General features: G+C 48.7%; 1 protein-coding gene and 1 pseudogene across 1 annotated transcript; both read left to right on the top strand.

Annotated features, from left to right (window-relative positions):
- The first annotated feature begins 426 nt into the window (after positions 1–426).
- Positions 427–17,101, top strand: LOC127694403 (cofilin-1-like; annotated as a pseudogene).
- On the top strand, positions 16,763–18,936 carry Cldn7 (claudin 7). Its single transcript, XM_052195375.1, has 4 exons — positions 16,763–17,422; positions 18,213–18,377; positions 18,488–18,572; positions 18,669–18,936. The coding sequence occupies exons 1-4, from the start codon at positions 17,200–17,202 to the stop codon at positions 18,829–18,831; spliced, it is 636 nt and encodes a 211-aa protein (XP_052051335.1). The 5' UTR covers positions 16,763–17,199; the 3' UTR covers positions 18,832–18,936.
- The last annotated feature ends 183 nt before the right edge of the window (positions 18,937–19,119 follow it).

Here is a 19,119-nt window from a genome sequence, read left to right as displayed (position 1 = left end):
TCTCTACATTGGTTCCTGGAAGGGACCCAAGGGACAGGTGCTCACGCCGGTCACACCACCCTCTCTGAAGTCCCTGAGCCTCCAGGCATGTGCTGGCCGCGTGGGCGACAAGCTTTCCAGAGTCAGCTCCTGTTTTGGGTCTCCAGCTGAGAGGGCACGACCTAAGCACGTCCAGGGAGAGAGCCAGCGGAGAACGTGGGGAGAGCGCAATTCAGAAAAAGCGCGAGAGAAGTGCAAGGCTTCTAGCGCCACCTAGAGAGCGCGAGAAACCTTAGCGGATTGGACCAGGATAGCTCGCTTCTGGGGTGGCTCTCTTCTATTAACCCTTCCCCGGAGAGCTCATTAACCTACAACCCAACCCTCTCTGGAGCGCCAGACCTGAGTCTAGCTACCGCCAGAATTGTACATACAGTTTATATGACGAACATGATGTACACGTATGGATCTCCTTCAAGTTCTTTTTCCCAACGAGCTAACCAGTCACCTTCACCGTGTCTTCTCAATGTAAGTGTTTTGACTTCTCTTACACATTGATTTTCTCATCTGTACCACTACCACTTTAGTCCAGACTATCCTGACATGACTGCTTTTCCTGATTCTCCTCTTCCCTGAAGAGGTGGATAGAGGGGCAAGAAAGATGGCTCAGCAGTTAAAAGCACTGACTGCTCTTCCAGACTCAGGTTTGATTCCAGCACACACGTGGAAGCTACAACTGTCTGTAATTTCAGTTCCAACGGATCCAACACCGTTTACTGGCTTCCATTGGCCCCAAGTACACATGTGGTACACAGACATATATGTAGGCAAAACGCCCATTCACATTAAAAAATAATAAAATTCAATTAAAAATAAAAAGAGAGAAGAATGCCCAGGGGTGGCGGGGCACATCTTTAACCCCAAGGCCAGCCTGGTCTACAGAATGAGTTCCAGGACAGCCAGGGCTTCAAAAAACAAAACAAAAATAAAATAAAACACCCAAGCCAAACACAACAAAAACAGGAGGGTACATTACAATTTTCAAAACACATCACTTTTGTTTTGTTTTTGAGACAGTCTTGCTGTACCTGAAGCTGAAGCGGAACTCACTATATATTACAGACTGGCCTTGAACTTGCTGTTCTGCCCAGACTTCTGAGTGCTGGGACTGTAGATCTGAGGTTAATTCCTGCCTAGAGTCACTGTCTTTTTGTTGTCCTGTGGTCCAGTTTGGATTCTCCTTCCCAGATCTTCCCCTTAACTGTCTCCTTTCTTGCCTCTGCCTCCCTCCTCCTCTTCTCTATCCTCTTCTCCTTTCTCTCCTGTTTTTATACTTCCTTCCCCTCTTTTTCTTTTGCTCCTCCTCTTGGCTTAGGACTTACTATGTCAGCTAGTCTGACCTTGAATTTGTCATACTTTGGTCCCAGCCTCATGAGGCCTGGGATTATACTTGATGCCATTGCCTGTCCCTGCAATCTGGAATACCCGAGAACTCCTATTCACCCTCCAAAGCAAGGCTCTCAGGGCTGGAGAGATGGCTCAGTGGTTAGGGACGCTTGTTGCAGAGGAATCAGGTTAAATTCCCAGCATCTACATGCTGGCTCACAACTAACTGTAACTCCAGTTTCAGGTGATATGACACCCTCTTCTGACCCCCTTGGGCACCAGGCACACATGTGGTACACAGACGTGCATGCAAGCAAAACACCCAAATAAATAAAATAAATAAATCTAAAGAAAATAAAAATAATTTCAGCCTGGCAGTGGTGGCGCATGCCTATAATCCCAGCACTCTGGGAGGCAGAGGCAGGCAGATTTCTGAGTTCGAGGCCAGCCTGGTCTACAGAGTGAGTTCCAGGACAGCCAGGGCTACACAGAGAAACCCTGTCTTGAAAAAAAAAAACAAATCCAAAAAAAAAAAAATAATAATAATTTCAAAGGTTCAGTCAGGTCCTGGCAGCGGCTCGAGCGGCTCAGTTCTTCTGTAGCCCTTTTGCTTCTGGTGTGGCGGTGACCTCTGGTGTGGCGGTGACCTCTGGTGTGGTGGTCTCTGAGGGTGTCATCAATGACATGAAAATTCACAAATCCTCAGGGCCAGAAGAAGTGAAGAAATGCAAGAAGGTGGTGCTCTTCTGCCTGAGGGCAGACAAGAGGAGCATCGTCCTGGAGGAGGGCGAGGAGGTCCTGGAGCAGGTGGGGCAGACTGTGGTCGGTGCCTACACCACTTTTGTCACAGGGCTGACAGACAAGGACCAATCGCCACCACACTCTCTAGGATGCAATCAAGGAGAGAGAGGGGTGGGAGCAAGCCGCGGTGGTCTTCTGGGCCCTGGAGTGCACCCCTTAAGAGCAAAGTGATCCGTGCCAGCTGCAAGGATGCTGTCAGGAAGAAGCTGACAGGAATCAAACATGAAGGACAAGCTAACTGCTAGGAGGTCAAGGCCCCCTAAACCCTGGCAGAAAAACTAGGTGGCACTGTGGTCATCTTCCTGGAGGGCAAGCCTTGTGAGACTCCTCGAGCCCCCTGCCGGGAGCATCTAACAGCCCCAGACCTGCTCCTGGGTGTTGTAGGCCACCAGACCAGAGGGGCTTGGGGGGAATCCCAGCAAGGGAGGAAATCCCTTCGCCCCAGTTGCCAAATGTCCCTCCGTCCCGCCATCCCTCCCTCCTTCCTTCCCTCCCTCCCCTACACCCCCACCCCCCACTCCATCCCTGAGAGTTCTGGCCTTCCCAAGCTACTTTTGATCTTCTGATTCCTCTTGGGTCGAAGCAGACCAAGTCCTGTCCCAGGCATCCAGTTTTGGGGGGAGCCTGTATTTTTTTAACGACTCCCCTACTCCTCCTCTCTCCGCATCCCGTGCTGCCAACTTCTAACTGCAATAGTGACTCCGTGCTTGTCTGTTTACTTCTGTGTGTAAAGGAAATGTGGACATGATTATCGCTGTGCCAGCTGGTTGTCCTCCCATTGATCTCGGCCACTCATGACTCATGGGAGCAGGACCAGTAAGGAAGGGACCTTCCTTTAATGAGAGAGAGAGAGAGAGAGAGAGAGAGAGAGAGAGAGAGAGAGAGAGAGGCACTAATTAACAAAATATAATTTTAAAAAAGCAAGATTTCCCTCCTTGGGAAGATTTCTTGGCCTCTCTTGCAGACAGCAAATGTTCTCTGTTAGAGTTTATTCCTTGTCATTTCTTCTCTAATTCTATCTCAGGGGCAGATGGGTATCTTATTCATACATCCAACTTAGAGCAGGGGATCCTAGCTATTGCACAGGCTTGGCGGAGGTGAACGTGGTACAGTGGTCGGGTACCGGGCTGGATGCTAATGCCCTGGCTCCCTAGGTTCCGCCCTGCCATGGTTTATTCTGTTCCCATCTGGAGATTTGTCAGGTATCCTAGGTGGTTTTTTATTTTAGTGTGTGTATGGGTGGAGCTCGGAGATGGCAGGGCAGAGAAGATAGTGCCTGCAGAGACCAGAAGAGGGCATCATGTCCCCTAGAGCTGGAGTTAAAGCAGTAGTGGGTTGCGTGATGTGTGAGGTACTGGGAAATGAACTTGGGTCCTCTGGAAGAGCAGTAAGCACTCCTAAGTGCTAAGTTATCTCTGTCTTTCAAGCCTAGGTGTTTACGTGTATAGAAAGTGGAATCAGTTTAAAGAGTGCGGAGGCTCTGTATGATGGTACTCACATTAATCCTAACTCTGAGGGATACAGACATATGTGGATTTTTATGAGGCTAGCCTGGTCTACATATCCAGTTTCAGGCCATCAAGGGATTCATAGAGAGACTGTCTAAAAAGAAAGAAAGAAAGAAAGAAAGAAAGAAAGAAAGAAAGAAAGAAAGAAAGAAAGAAAGAAAGAAAAATAAAAAACAAAAAATAGGTGGTTGTGTCACATGCCTTTAATCCCAACATTCTGAAAGCAGAGACAGGTAGATGTGTGAGTTCGTTTGAGGCCAGGCTGGTCTACAGAGAGAATTCCAGCATAACCGGGGCTACACAGAGAAACCCTGCCCTGAAAAATCAAAAAAGAAAAAAAGAGGGCTGGCAAACCAGCTCCTAAGGAATGTCCTTGCCACCAAACATGGTGACCTGACTTCAGTCCCAAGGACCTATGTTGTAGAAGGAGAGAACTGACTGTCACAAAGTTGTCTTCTGACATGAGCACACAAAGTAAGTGACAAACAAACAAAATGATAAGATAGGGCAGAGGGCAGGGTAGGGCTGTGTGCAGGCCTGACAAAACCCCTCTGTCCCACAAGGTGGCAGAAAAGATCTGTGCCTGCCCTTGCATTCTAATACACACACACACACACACACACACACACACACACACACACACACGAATGAATAAAATGTGAAAGATCTTGGAGAGGTGCTGGGGCTGTAGCTCAAATCTAGAGTGCTTGCCTAGTACACATGAAGTGCTGGGTTAGAGTTCCAGCATTGTAAACTGTGGGTGTGATAGCTGATGGCACCGGTCTAGAATCCCAGAGCAAGACATTGAAGGTCACTCCTCTAGGCTATAAAGCCAGAACAACAAGACAACAAGACCAGCCTGAAACTCCAGCTTTTTTTTTTTTTTTTTTTTTTTTTTTTTTTTAGTGTGGGAGACATAGAAGGTTCAGAAGGTAAAAAGAGAGCTGGGTATTTGGAGAAGAGGGGAGTGGCTAATAACGAATGGAGAACAAAGGAAAGGAAGACACAGGAAACAGGGAGGTTTGCGCAGGAGCTCTGCGTGTGTCTGTTGATCTTTTACAGAGGTCCTTGGCTGCTTTATCTTGGAGCCTATTGTAGCTTTTCCCAATCTCTGCTCCTTATCTCCAGAAGCTAATCCTTGCAGACATTCTTTTTCTAAACCTCTGTATCTAGGTAAGGAGGCAAGAGGCGGGAGTTCAGGAGAAACCCAGGGTGTGCTCCAGACCTGCTCACTTCCTTTCCAGCCCCTGGGTGGGAGGTGGAGGCATCAGGCCCGCCCTGGAAATGATCCCTCCTCCCCCCAGTCCTCTCTTGTGTTTGATTTGTGTGTTGGGGTCAGGTGCAGAATACTGAACTAATAATATACATTTTAAGACAGTATCTATCGGGCTGGAGAACTGGCTCAGCAGTTAAGAGCACTGACTGCTCTTCTAAAGGTCCTGAGTTCAAATCTCAGAAACCACATGGCAGCTCACAAACATCCATAATGAGATCTCATGTCCTCTTCTGATGTGTCTGAAAACAGCTACAGTGTGTAATATAATAAATAAATCGGGGGCTGGAGAGATGGCTCAGCAGGTTAAGAGCACTGAGTGTTCTTCCAGAGGTCCTGAGTTCAAATCCTAGCAACCACATGGTGGCTCCCAACCATCTATAATGAGATCTGATGCCCTTTTCTGGTCTGTCTGAAGACAGCTACAGTGTACTCATATAAACAAACAAACAAACAAACAAACAAACAAGTCTTTGGGCCAGAGCTAGCAAGGTTAACCAGAGCAAGTGGACCAGAGCGAGCAGGGCCAACTGGAGCGAGCAGAGGTCCTAAATTCAGTTTCCAGCAGCCACATGAAGGCTCACAACCACCCACACAGCTACAGTGACCATATACATAAAATAAAATAAATCTTTTTTTTTTTAAAAGACAGAATCTATCACTCTGTTGCCCAGACTAGCTTGGGCAATTTAAGGCAATCCTCCTGTTTCAGCCTCCAGAGTACTAGGATTACAGATGTGAGCCACCACACATATATCATAACACATTTTTCATTTATTTTTTTATTTTTGTTTATTGAGGCAGGCTTTCTCTGTGTAACCCTGGCTGTCCTGGAACTCACTCTGTAGACCAGGCTGGCCTCGAACTCAGAGATCTGCCTCCCTCTGCTACCTAAGTGCTGGGATTAAAGGCATGCACTACCATTGCCTGGCTCCATAGCACAATTATTGATTTGGATCTTCATTGATCTATGATTTATTATTATTTTATTTTTAATACATTGTCTTAGTTAGGGTTTTACTGCTGTGAACAGATACCATGACCAATGCAAGTTTTATAAAAGACAACATTTTAACTGGGACTGGCTTACAGGCTCAGAGTTTCAGTCCATTGTCATCAAGGCAGAAGAAACATGGCAGCATCCAGGCAGGCGTGGTGCAGGAGAAGCTGAGAGTTCTACATCTTCATCTGAAGGCTGCTAGTAGAAGACTGACCTTCAGGCAACTAGGGTGAGGGTCTTAAGCCCACACCAACAGTGACACACCCACTCCAATAAGGCCACACCTCCTAATAGGGTCATTTCCTGAGCCAATCATATACAAACCATCACATACATCATTGGTGGTTGCGGTGGTGGTTGTGGTGGTGTGTGCGTGCATACACACCATGGCATGCATGTAAAAGTCAGCAGATAACTGTTGATGTTGGTTCTCTCCTACAGTGGGATCCAGGCTACCATGGTTGTGTAGCCATTGCTTTACCTACCGAATCTTCTCAACAGCCCTGCTTCTCCTTTTAAAAGTGTATCTCCAGGTTGAGCATGTGGTCAAAGCAGACTGAGAGAGTCACTGTGCAGCATGGATGAATCCCTGAATTCCATCCCCAGCACCAACCACATAAACCAGGCACGGGGCCGCATAACCGTAATCCTAGCATTCAGGAGGTGGAGGTAGGATCAGTTCATGAGCTACGGAGACGACTTGAGGCCTAACTCTATATAGCAACATAGTGAGAGGCCTTGTCTCAGAACACAATGGAGAGCTCAGGAGACAGAGGCAGGCAGGACCGTCGTATTGTACCTGCTTATGATCCGTTAATGGTCTCTCACGTCCCTTGTGATAATGTGACAATGGCTATTTTATGCTCAGTTTCTTTGGGAGACTTGCCGATGTCATGATTGTGACTCCGTCTATATCTGTATTTACCTGTAGGGGCAGAGTGGCTGAGTCTCAGGGTGCTCTGCCTAGTTTGACTCTATACTGTTCTGCCAGCTTTCTCCAGAAAGACTGTCCCAGTCTCTCAGCTGTGCAGGATGGCTCGGTCACCACTGTCCTGTCCCTCAGCGTCACCCAGTGGTGCCCTTTGGAAAGTGACCTCAGCTCTCTGTGCTTTATTCACGTTGGTGAACCAGGAGGAGGGATGGTGACAGCAGTTGCATCCGGGCCCTAAGGGAGGTGCGCGATAGGTGACTGTTCAGAGCACTGGGGTCCAAGGGCAAGGCTCCGCTGTTTTGCAGAGTAGATTTACTAAGATATGATTGGCATCCAATCCATCACATACAGTGTACAGAAGTATACACCTCACAATCAAGGCAATGAACACATCTGTCACCTTCTATCCTTATATAAAAGTATATTCTATGTTTTTTTTTTTTCAAGACAGGGCTTCTCTGTGTAGCCCTGGCTCACCTGGAACTCACTCTGTAGTCCAGGCTGTTGTCCTTGAACTCAAAGATTCACTTGCCTCTGCCTCCTGGGTGCTGGGATTTAAAGGTGTGTGCCACCACTGCCTGATCATTTCTTCCTCCCTCCCTTTCTCTCTCTCTCTCTCTCTCTCTCTCTCTCTCTATCCATATATATGTAGTTTGTTTGTTTCCTTGCTTGCTTTTGAGATGGTCTTATGTAGTCCAGGCTGGCCTTGAGTTTGCTATGTAGCTGAGTCTCATCTTGAATTTCTGATATCCTGCCCCACTTCCCAAAAGATGCCGGGCCTCAGGCATCTGTAGATGTGCCTGGTTGACTTAATTCCTTCTTATTGTGGTGTAACTTTTTTTTTACCACTTTTATTTATTTATTGCCGTGTTTCTTCATATGCACAGGAGCCTACGATAGGGCACCATGTGGAAGTCAGAGGACAGCGTGTGCGGGTCAGTTTCATCAACTGGGGCGCCAACTCAGGTTATCAGGCTTAATGGCCGCACCTGCACCCACTAAGCCATTTTGCTGGCCCATAAATAATATTCTAATGTAGGAATAGAGCACAGTTTATTCTTATTACAGGTAAAGTTGCTGGGAACATTTTTTGTTTCTTTTTTTTAAAAAAGATTTATTTATTTTATTCATATGATTTATATATACATATATAGCCTATATGCCAGAAGAGGGCATCAGATCATTATAGAGGGCTTTGAGCCACTATGTGGTTGCTGGAAATTGAACTCAGGACCTCTGGAAGAGCAACTAATGAGTGCTCTTAACTGCTGAGCCATCTCTCCAGCCTGCTAGGAGTATTTCTGAACAAGTATTTGTATAGACATATGTTTTCATTTCCTCAGAGGAAACCTGGGTTATGTGACCTGCATGTATGTAATGCTAGGAAACTTCTGAGCCTTTCCAAAGCCTCTGGACCACTCCCCTTTCCTATCAGCAATATGTAAATTTTAGTTTCTCCACGCCCTTGCCAATGGCATGAGAGGAAACTTTTGCAGACTTTAGTCTTCATAAGTGTTCATTAAATGAATGAGAAGTTGTTCATATTTCTAATTCTTAGAAATACAGTAAAAGCCAGGCATGATCGTGCACCTTTAATCCCAGCACTGGAGAGGCAGAGGCAAGCTGATTTCTGTGAGTTTGAGGCCAGCCTGGTCTATAGAATGAATTCTAGGACAGCCAGGGCTACACACAGAGAGAAACCTTGTCTTGTAAAAAGAAGGAGGAGGAGGAGGAGGAGGAGGAGAGGAGTACAAGGAGAAGAGAAGGAGGAGGAGGAAGAGGAGAAGGAAAGGGAGGAGGAGGAAGAGGAGGAGGAGGAAAAGGAAGAGAAGGAGGAAGAGAAGGAGGAAGAAGAGGAGTAGAAGAAGAGAAGGAGAAGGAGGAGAAGGAGGAGGAAGAGGAGGAGGAGATTCCCCAAAGCACAATAGTGGAGAAGTATTTTCTTAGTGTTTTCTCTTGTTAGCAATGATGTAGAGCATCCTTTTAGGGAGACAAGGGCAGTGCTAGGGAGGATTAAACCATCAGGCAGGCGTTCTGCCAGTGAGCTAAGTCTGCAGCCTTTGTTTTTCTTCAAACAGGGTCCTACTTTGTAGCTCATGCTGGTTTTTCATTCACTTTGTACCAGTGGCTTTGAATCTGCATGGTGGCTCATGGTTGTAATCCGAGCTCTTGGGAGGCTGAGGCAGGAGGATCATTGAGAGTTTAAAGTTAGCCTGGGTTACATAGTTCTAGGTTAGTCTGAGCTACAGTGTGGGAAGCTGTCGCACAAAACGCCAAAAACCAAACCAAACTCAAACTATTCTAGTCTGTCTCTTAGATGCTGTATTAACTCTATGACAAAAGCAATTTAAAGGATTAAGGAGTTTATTTGGCTTATAGCTCACAGTCCATCATTGGACAGGTACTGAAAGAGAGACCATGGAGAAACGCTGCTTACTGGCTTGCTCTTGACTCGTTCAGCTTTCTTTGTTTCTTTGTTTCTTTGTTTCTTTGTTTCTTTGTTTCTTTGTTTCTTTCTTCCTTCCTTCCTTCCTTCCTTCCTTCCTTCCTTTCTTTAAAAAAGAGACTTATTTATTTTTACGAGTACTCTGTAGCTGTCTTCTGACACACCAGAAGAGGACATCAGATGGTTGTGAGCATCATGTGGTTTCCGGGAATTGAACTCATGACCTCTGGAAGAGCAGCCAGTGCTCTCAACCACTGAGCCATCTCTCCAGCCCATTGTTTTTTTTTTTTTTGTTTGTTTTTTGTTTTTTGAGACAGGATTTCTCTTTGTAGCCCTGGCTGTCCTGGAACTCATGTAGACCAGGCTGGCCTCGAACTCAGAAATCCGCCTGCCTCAGCCTCCCAGAGTGCTGGGATTACAGGCATGCGCCACCACGTCCGGCTCAGCCCATTGTTTTCTAAATTAACTGATTAATTTAATGTTCTGTGTATGGGTGTTAGTTTGCTTTCTTATAGCATCCAGGACCTGATGCCTAGGTGTGGTCCTGTTCACAGTAGCTTGGTCTTCCTACACCAATTACTAATCGAGAAAATGCCCCTCCCAAGACTTGCCTATGGACAATCTGATGGAGGCAACCCCCTTAGTTAAGACTCACTCTTCTCAGATAACTCTAGATATGTCAAGCTGGGGAAAAACACCCAATCAATCATCACTCAGTCAAATGAACAAACTCCAATAATTAATTAAATATGGGTTCCTGTGTGTGCGTGCACACACACACACACACACACACACACTAAGGGGCTGGTGTATAGTACAGTTGGTAGAGTTGTCACACATCATTCCTGACACTTCGGCTTTGATCCCCCAGGACCACATAGAGCTGACTGTGGTGGCCTCCCCTGAAATGTCAGTACTGAGCAGGTAGACTCAGAAGGACAAGGAATTCAAGGCCTTTTTTGGCTACAAAGTGAGTTAGAGGCCAGTTTTGATGGGTGGGTTGGTAGGTGCCTGTCATTCCAGAATTTGGGAGGCTGTGAGTCCCAGGCTTGTCTGGACCAACTAGTAAGACCCCATCTCCCAGGGGTCTTAATCCTAGCATTCGAGTGGTAGGAGCGGGCGGATCTCTATGAGTTCTAGGCCAGCCTGGTCTACAGAGCAAGTTTCAGGACAACCAAGGCTACACAGAGAAACCCTGTCTCTAAAAAAGCAAAAAACCATCAAAACAAAAAACTCCCCCAAATGGTCTTGCCTCAGAAATCATAGTGTTGGAGAGACTGCTCAGCAGTTAAGAGTGCTCGCCACCCTTTCATAAAATTCCTCCTGACAGCAGCCTCCTCTCCCTCCAGTCCTTCCAGTTCCCCTCCCCCACCTCCCTTCTATTCCTGGATCAAATGTTTTCCTTCAGAAAAGAGCAGGCCTCCCAGGAGTATCAACCAAACTTGTCATAACAAGACTGGGCACAGACACTTATTATATTAAGGTTGATGAGGCACCCTAGTAGGAGGAAAAGGGTCCTAAGAGCAGGCAAAGGGTCAGAGACCCTGCAGTTGGGAATCCCAGAAAATCTCTAAGCTAAACAGCCACAGCATATATGTGGAAGACCTAGTGCAGATTTACGCAGGTTTTGTGATTGTTGGTTCTGTCTCTGTGAGCTTCTATGAGCTCTCTCTCTCTCTCTCTCTCTCTTTTTGTTTTGGTTTTTTCGAGACAGGGTTTCTCTGTATAGCCCTGGCTGTCCTAGAACAGCCTCACTCTGTAGACTAGGCTGGCCTCGAACTCAGAACTCAGAAATTCACCTGCCTCTGCCTCCCAGGGTGCTGGGATTACAGGCGTGCACCACCACTGCCCGGCTTCCTGTGAGCTCTTAACCACTGAGCCATGTCTCCAGCTCTGAGTTTTTGTGCTCTTGCATTCACTGATTTACTTCAGATAGACTAGAGAGAGGGAAAAAATTCACAATGATGCTTCCTGGTGACCCTAAGCCACTGAGTTCATTAGCTGGATACAGGAAAGTGAGTGGGGAAAATGGATTGGAATATCCAAGAGAACAGAGAGGCACTTGAGTGGGACAGAGCATGCATTGTATGTTTTAGGGATAGAGAGAAGGTCAAAAAGAAACCCAAAACCAACAAACTAAAAACTTTGGAAAAACCAAGAGAGAAGCTGGGGATGTGGGCTGGAGAGATGGCTCAGAAGGTAAGAGCACTGATTGCTCTTCCAAAGGTCCTGAGTTCAAATCCCAGCAATCTCACGGTGGCTCACAACCATCCGTAAAGAGATCTGGTGCCCTCTTCTGGTGTGTCTGAAGACAGTGACAGTGTACTCAGATATAACAATAAATAACTCTTTTAAAAAAAGAAGCAGCAGCTGGGGATATAGCCGAGGATATCAAGGCCAGCCAGGTCTACATTGCAAATTCCAGATCATCCAGGACTGCGAAGTCTAAATAAATAAATAAAAATTAACTAACTAACTAACTAACTAACTAACTAATAGAGTTGCTGGTGCTACACACTTAACCCTAGCACTTAGAGGCAGAGGCAGGCAGACTTTGAGACCTGGTTTAGAGAGTGAGTTCCAGGATATCCAGGGATACATAGAGAAACCCTGTCTCTAGAAAACTGGAAAAAAAATTATAACAAAAGTCTCCAGACATTGCCAAATGTCCTGGGAAAGACGTTCAAAATTGATCCCAACTGGGCTGGAGAGACGGCTCAGCAGTTACAAGCACTGACTCTTCTTCCGGAGGTCCTGAGTTCAAATCCCAACAACCACATGGTGGCTCACAACCATCTGTAATGAGATCAGTCTTCAGCTAAGTATAATAAATAAATAACTCTATGGGCTGGAGCAAAAAGGGAAAAAAAGGATCCCGATTAAGATCCACTGCTTTAGTGTTTCCAGTTAGCACCACTGTGGCTATCTGTCTGTCTGTCTCTAGTAAAGAGGAGAATGCAAGAACCCAAGAATTCAAATGGCTGGGTAGCTGGAATGTCTCACTGTTGTAAGTTTTTCAAAAAGCGGGAGGAGGGGTCTGGAGGAATGATGGGGTGGGGTATGGGGTGGGGTTAAGAGCATCTGCGCTCTTCTGGAGGATCTGGATTAGAATCCCAGCACTCATGTGGTGACTCAGTACCGTCTGTAACTCCAGTCCCTGGGATCTGACATGCTCTTCTGGCCTCTAAGGGCCATTGCATGCATGTCGTGCACAGACATACATACAAGGCCAAATATACATTATATACAAATATACATATAGACACATACAATGAAAATATTAACAACAACACAACAAGACTCTTGGATAGATAGTTGGAATGTGCCGAAGCTCGGCCTCCTGAGATTAAAGGCTAATGGCCCGAACCGCCACTCCCAGCTTTGTGTCATACTAGGGTGTGGCAGAGGGGTCTGGTGACATCTAATCTCAACTAACATCACTAGATCTCAGGATAGTGTTATATATACTACAGGCCCCACAACAGCAAAGGCTTTCTAGCTCCAATGTCAGCCTCTCTGACTTTGCTCCTTTTCTCCTGGTGGCCTGGGCCTGCAATCCCAGCACCAGAAAGACAAGAGGCCAGAGTGTGATTCCAAGTCGGGACTGTCTTACTCTCCACAGTGAGGCAGATCCTGTCTCAAAACCTCTATCCGAAAAGCCAGACGTGGCGCTCCATGCCTGTAATTCCAGCACTTGGGAAAAAGAAGGAGGGTCATGAAGTCCGTGGAGCCTGGCCCATGACACAAGACCTTGTCTCAAAAAAACAAAACAACAAAACAAATGTAATCCTGCTTCAGATCAATGACTAAGTTCCAAAGGTGCAGGCAGAAAAGGGCCTTTGCTCCCCCTCTTCTTTTGCTTAGAGCATGATTCTCATGACTGACTCATTTATTTAACAGTCACTTGCTCAGAAAGTCGCCCTGATCTCACTTGAGATTGGACCCAGCCTTTTACATTACCCTGCTTCATTACCTTCAAAACAACCAGTGCTTTATGTCTTTATTGCCTTTCTTCCTCCTTCCAGAAAAGAGCCCAGAGGAGCACGGTCCTTATCTGTCTTGTATCCCTTGGGTTCATCGCAAAATATTTACAGGCATTCAAGAAACACTTGGGGCCAGTGGAGGAACATTTTTTTTTTTAATTCTAAATCTAGACACCTCTGTACTTCACAGGACAGCAGGGAAATTGATACTCAGTCCATAAGTACACAAATAAAGTTTCGGCCTATGAGAAGAGCCTTGAAAGGAAAGTACAGGTAACCGTGAGAGCTGAGATGACCTGACTCAGCGTGGGTGGGGCTGTCGGGTCAGGCTTCCTTAAGAGCCACAAACGATGAATTTCTTAGCTGGGGAGAGGAAGGTGGGTGGGGTGGGTGGATCAGAGCACCCAAGCATAGAGAACAGAAAGAAAGGTGCTTTAGTCGGGGTAGGCCATACACGGTGTGTTTTGGGGACAGTTGAGGGATGAGGCAGTCCTGTCAGTAGTCGAGAGTGACATTTAGGTGTAGCTCGGTGGCACCAGCACTTGTGTGAGGCTCTTGAGTTCAATCCACAGCAACAGAGGAGAAGAAAATGTGCCACTGAATGATTTTTATTTTATTTTACTCTTAATATTTATTTATTTGCGCACGCGTGTGTGTGTGTGTGTGTGTGTGTGTGTGTGTGTGTGTGTGTGTGTGTGTGTGTGTCTGAGTGCATACAAGAGCCAGATTAGGTCAGAAGAAGTATCGGAACTGGGCATGGTAACATACTCCAGCCCCACCCCCCCTCGCCCTAAGAGCTTCTTTGTGTAGCCCTGGCCATTCTGGAACTCACTCTGAGTCAGAGATCCAACTGCCTCTGCTTCCCTAGTGCTGGGACGAGAGACATGCACCATCTCTGCCTGACACACTCCGGCTCCTTTAATCCCAGTAGTCAGTTGGAAGAGGCAGGAGGATCCCTTTGAGTTCAAGGTAGTCTGGTCTACATAGCAAGTTTCAGAACAGCCAGGGCTACACAGAGACTTTGTTTCAAAAAATGAAATACATAAAACATTAATAAATAATAATAATACTGGTACTACAAGAGGCATCAGATCACCCAGAACTGGAGTCACAGAAGGTTGAGTCACTCACTAGGTGGATGTTGGTGATAGAACCCTGGTCCTCTGCAAGAACAGGAAGTGCTCTTAATTGCTGAGCTGTCTCCCAAGCCCCTCCCTCACTGAGTGACTTTTTAAAAAGAATGGCAGGATTTAAGTATATATAAAGAGAGTACTTCTGGCAAGTGAATTTAGGAGAGGGTGGGAGCAGGGAGATTGGTTTGGAGGCAGTTGTGGTCTCCAGGTAATAACTAGATAGTAGCTAGGCATACGGCAGCGACGGCGATTGCCAACTATACAAACAAAGGGATAATAAGAAACGAGGACTTTCAGAGCTGGAAGGCACTCCCCTTCTGGAAGGCTGGCTTTAAGCTGTCTATTCTTCTGCCTCCATCTTCCAAAAGCATGCACCAACCACATCCAACCAGGAAACTACCTTAAAAACAAAAGAAAACAAAACAAACCCCAGCTCTGTATAGCAGCTCACATCTATGATCCCAGAATTGGGGCTGCACAGCCAGACGGCCCTCTTGTGAAGTCCAGGCCAGCCTAGTCTACATAGTTCAACCAGACAGAGCTACAGAGTTGAGAGCCTGTTTTAAAAGTACGAACCCACCAACCAAAGAACCAAAACCACAAACAAACCATCCCAGAAAATAATCTACATTTTATACAAAAGCAGGTTAATTGTCTGGACAAGAACGGCATTTTAATATGTTTACTGGATAAATGGAGGATTTACAGAGAAATGTGTAAGGGGAAGGAGACAGCGTAGACTTTAAAAAACTAGCAAGAGAGGGGTCTGGAGAGAGGGCTCAGTGGTTAAGAGTACTGCTCTTCCAGAGGACCTGGGTTCAAATCCTAGGATCCACACGGCAGCTCACATCTGTCACAAGATCTGACAGCTTCACAAAAACACAATACATGCAGACAAGACACCAGTGCGCAGAAAAGTAAATTTAAAAAAAGAAACAGTGAGATGAAGAAGGACCTGTGAAGGTCTGGGAGGTGGAAGGGGGAGGTTGGAGGAGAGGTAGACTGGAAGAAAGAATTAGAAATGGATTAGGGGAGGCAGAGAGGGACACATTGTGCTACTAGGCACCAGGGGTCTGGAGGGAGCAACCTTAGTCTGCTAGTGGGGGAGGAAATAGAAATGCAGAAGGCAGGAAAAGGGGAGAAAGATCAGTGGGAGGACTGAGACCCTTGGGAGGGAGCCCTGTGAATGAAGGCTGAGATAGGGTGTGTGTGTGTGTTTGTTTTTTTCGAGACAGAGACAGGGTTTCTCTGTATACCCCTGGCTGTCCTGGAACTCACTCTGTAGACCAGGCTGGCCTTGAACTCAGAAATCAACCTGCCTCTGCCTCCCAGAGTGCTGGGATTACAGGCGTGTGCCACTACTGCGCGGTTTGAGCTAGGGTTTTAAAGGGATGAATTAAAGGCCGCCTTGGGGAGTCAGATGCTAGAGTGGGGCTGAGGGGGCGTGAAAGAGCACACAAACAGGTCCCTGCGAGCTCAAAATGAAGGAAAGAGAAAGCGTGTGGATGGAGAAGGAAGTGAGGAAAATGGAAGGTGAGCTTGAAAAGGCGACCTGGGGAGGGGAATGCTGGGCGTGGCATGGCAGACTCTCTGCCCTTCTCCCCACCCTCGGAAAGCTTCTTCAGGGAGAAGGAGCCTCTATGTTGGAGGAGACGCTGACAGGTTCAGGCGCTAAGTCCTGTCACCTACCAGTGGATCCAGGGACCAGGCATGTGAGGATGTTGGAGACCATGCCTTGTGGAGGACTTGAGCGGTGAAGCGGTAGGTTGCTAGACTGTGTCTGGGAGCAGACATTCCTAGAAGGGTGCAGCCCGGGTGATTTTACTGTCATTGGTTGGGGCCCCAGAACATGAGACAGGCATGGAAGGAGACTAAAGAAAAAAGAGCTGAGAGTGGAGGCGAAAGTCGGGCTGGACAAATAGCACGCGCCAAAACCTGCAGGGGTAGGGTGGCAAGGAGTCTTTCCAAGGGCGTCTGCGGGTACAGGCTCCGCAGACCCAGACGCTCCTGTAGGGAAAAGAGAGGACGGGGCCACCTGGAGTCTGCAGGACAGACTCCGAACCCAGGGACTTCTGAGAAGCCGTCGCCTATTTCCCATCAACGGTTAGAGTCAGGCAAATGAAGGGGCGTGACCCTGGAGCTCAGGTTTCTTCCTCTTCACCTGGACAAGGAGGGGGTAGGGGCCAAGACTTCCGGTTCAGGTGAGTGTCCCTTCAGTGACGTCAGGTCACTCTCGACTGCCCCTCTGGTCCCGCCCAAGCTGCTGTGCTGCGCTGCGCTCCCGTTGCCTGCGGGGCGCGTCCCCGACGCCCTACCTATATATACTCAGGTGCGCCGCACCTGCTCGCCCGCACCTGCCGCCGCGCTGCCAGCTCCCTCCGCCGCGCACCGCAGCCTGGGGCCGAAGGGCCCGCATACTTTCTGGGGGCCACGCCCTAACGGCCCCTCCACTTCTTTGGGTAGTCTGTCTCTGAGCACACCGTTGGGAACCGCCTGGCCTTCGGGGACCGCTTTTGTCTGGAACCAGTCCTTCGGGCGAAGCCGGTTTCCTCTGCTGTGAAAGTGTCGCTTCACCGGAGGGGACGATTTGTGTTTACCTCGGTTAACAAGATTTGTAGTTACCCGGTCAAAAAGAAATTTTTTATTCTCCTCTGGGTGACTTAAACCTCTATCCAAATTTTCTTGTGTTGCGGCTACCCAGATTTTTGTTTTTACTGTGGGGTCGCCCTCCCGGCGCGTCCCATCTTTTCTGAGACAAGGAAATGGCCAACTCGGGCCTGCAACTCCTGGGCTTTTCAATGGCCATGCTTGGCTGGGTGGGCCTGATAGCGAGCACTGCCATCCCGCAGTGGCAGATGAGCTCCTATGCGGGCGACAACATCATCACAGCCCAGGCTATGTACAAGGGGCTCTGGATGGAATGCGTCACGCAGAGCACTGGCATGATGAGCTGCAAAATGTACGACTCGGTGCTCGCCCTGCCGGGTAAGGCTGCGGGACTGACGGGGCGGACGCACCCCGGGTCAAGGTGGCGGTGTTGGGTGTGGGGCAGGGCCGAGGCCGCACAGCCCGGCGCCGGGGGTTGCCAGGGAGGAGGAAGTGGACGCCTTGGGCGCAGTCGGTGGGACAGAGAGGGAGCCGGCTTGGGATCTGACTGCCTCACGTGGGCCCACGCCCCTCAGCTCAGATTGAAGGGGGGGGGGGTCCTGGGCGAAGCACCCCCTAACCTCCGGCAGCCAGTGGTCTCTCTAGTCCCCTGCTTCTTTCTCTGGACAAAAGGAGAAGAGGGACGGAAGTGCTCAGGGCTGCAGAATCGTGCCCTCGTTAGACGTGGGACCGCACTTGTGGCCTCTAATCTTATCGGTCGATTAGCTGAAGCCACAAACCCGGTGGCCTCGATAGCGGGGCCAAAGCTAGGACACGCGCCGGCTGGTGTGGCCCAAGCGAGGGCCTTAGCCGCCACCTGCCCTTTTCTTTCGCCCCCTTTCTCCCTTCCCCCCTACCTGGAGCGGTTTCATCGAAACCTTGGCGCCCCAGGCGGGTTCTGGAGCGCAGGGCGGGGCGGGGAGCGGAAAGGACTTGGTGGCGGGATGGGGGCGGGAACCGTCTGCACAAGGCCTGCCTTGGACTAGGGGGCCCCAGGCTGCCGGCGGAACCCGACAGGCGCACCACGGTCCAGGGGTTAGTGGGCGCGGTCTGCAGCGCTTAGGCTGGCGCCATCCGAAGGCTACCTCCCTTTTCCAGCAATGACCGCCTTCTTCCTCCTCCTCTGTAGCGGCCCTGCAGGCCACTCGAGCCTTAATGGTGGTGTCCCTGGTGTTGGGCTTCTTGGCCATGCTTGTCGCCACGATGGGCATGAAGTGCACACGCTGTGGGGGAGATGACAAAGTGAAGAAGGCCCGGATAGCTATGACTGGAGGCATTGTTTTCATAGTGGCAGGTGAGCCCCGGGGGTCCAAGGTGGGACCGAGGGTTCACTCTTCACCCAGAAGAGCAGAGCCAAGGTCTTGGTCTGGACACTCAATACCAAAATCTTTTTTCTCTTTCTAGGTCTTGCTGCCTTGGTAGCATGCTCCTGGATTGGTCATCAGATTGTCACAGACTTTTATAACCCCTTGACGCCCATGAATATTAAGTAAGTCTCCAGTCTAAAGAAACAGATAATGTGGACTTGGGACATGGAGGACACCAGGCCGGCCCACGCTTTGACGCCAATCCTTTCTCTCTACAGGTACGAGTTTGGTCCTGCCATCTTTATCGGCTGGGCAGGGTCTGCCCTGGTCCTTCTGGGAGGTGCCCTGCTCTCCTGCTCCTGTCCTGGCAGTGAAAGCACAGCTGCGTACCGAGCAACCCGCTCCTACCCCAAGTCCAATTCCTCCAAGGAATACGTGTGAGGAGGGGGGCCCAGGCTGCGGCAAGGTGAGGAGGCAAAGGCCTCCTGGTCGCGCCCCCAAACATGTATAGTTCACTTGGGGGGAGGGCAGTTGGGGGGGGATTGGGAAAGGAAGACAAAAAACACGGGGAGGGTGTGCTTTTGTACAGTAATAAAATTAAGTTTTGGAAATTCGGGTCTTTCCAGGCCTCCTTTCTCGAGACCCGGATCCTTGCACAGGACTTGGGTCTAAGTGGACCGAGAGCGGCAATGTAGACCCGTGGTGCCTCCAGGCCCGACTTCCTAGGCC

This window comes from Apodemus sylvaticus, chromosome 10 (genome assembly GCF_947179515.1).
Source record: "Apodemus sylvaticus chromosome 10, mApoSyl1.1, whole genome shotgun sequence".
In the NCBI taxonomy this organism is placed as follows: domain Eukaryota; kingdom Metazoa; phylum Chordata; class Mammalia; order Rodentia; family Muridae; genus Apodemus; species Apodemus sylvaticus.
Note: the sequence above shows the minus strand (reverse complement) of the source record. Positions and strands in the feature narration are given on the sequence as shown.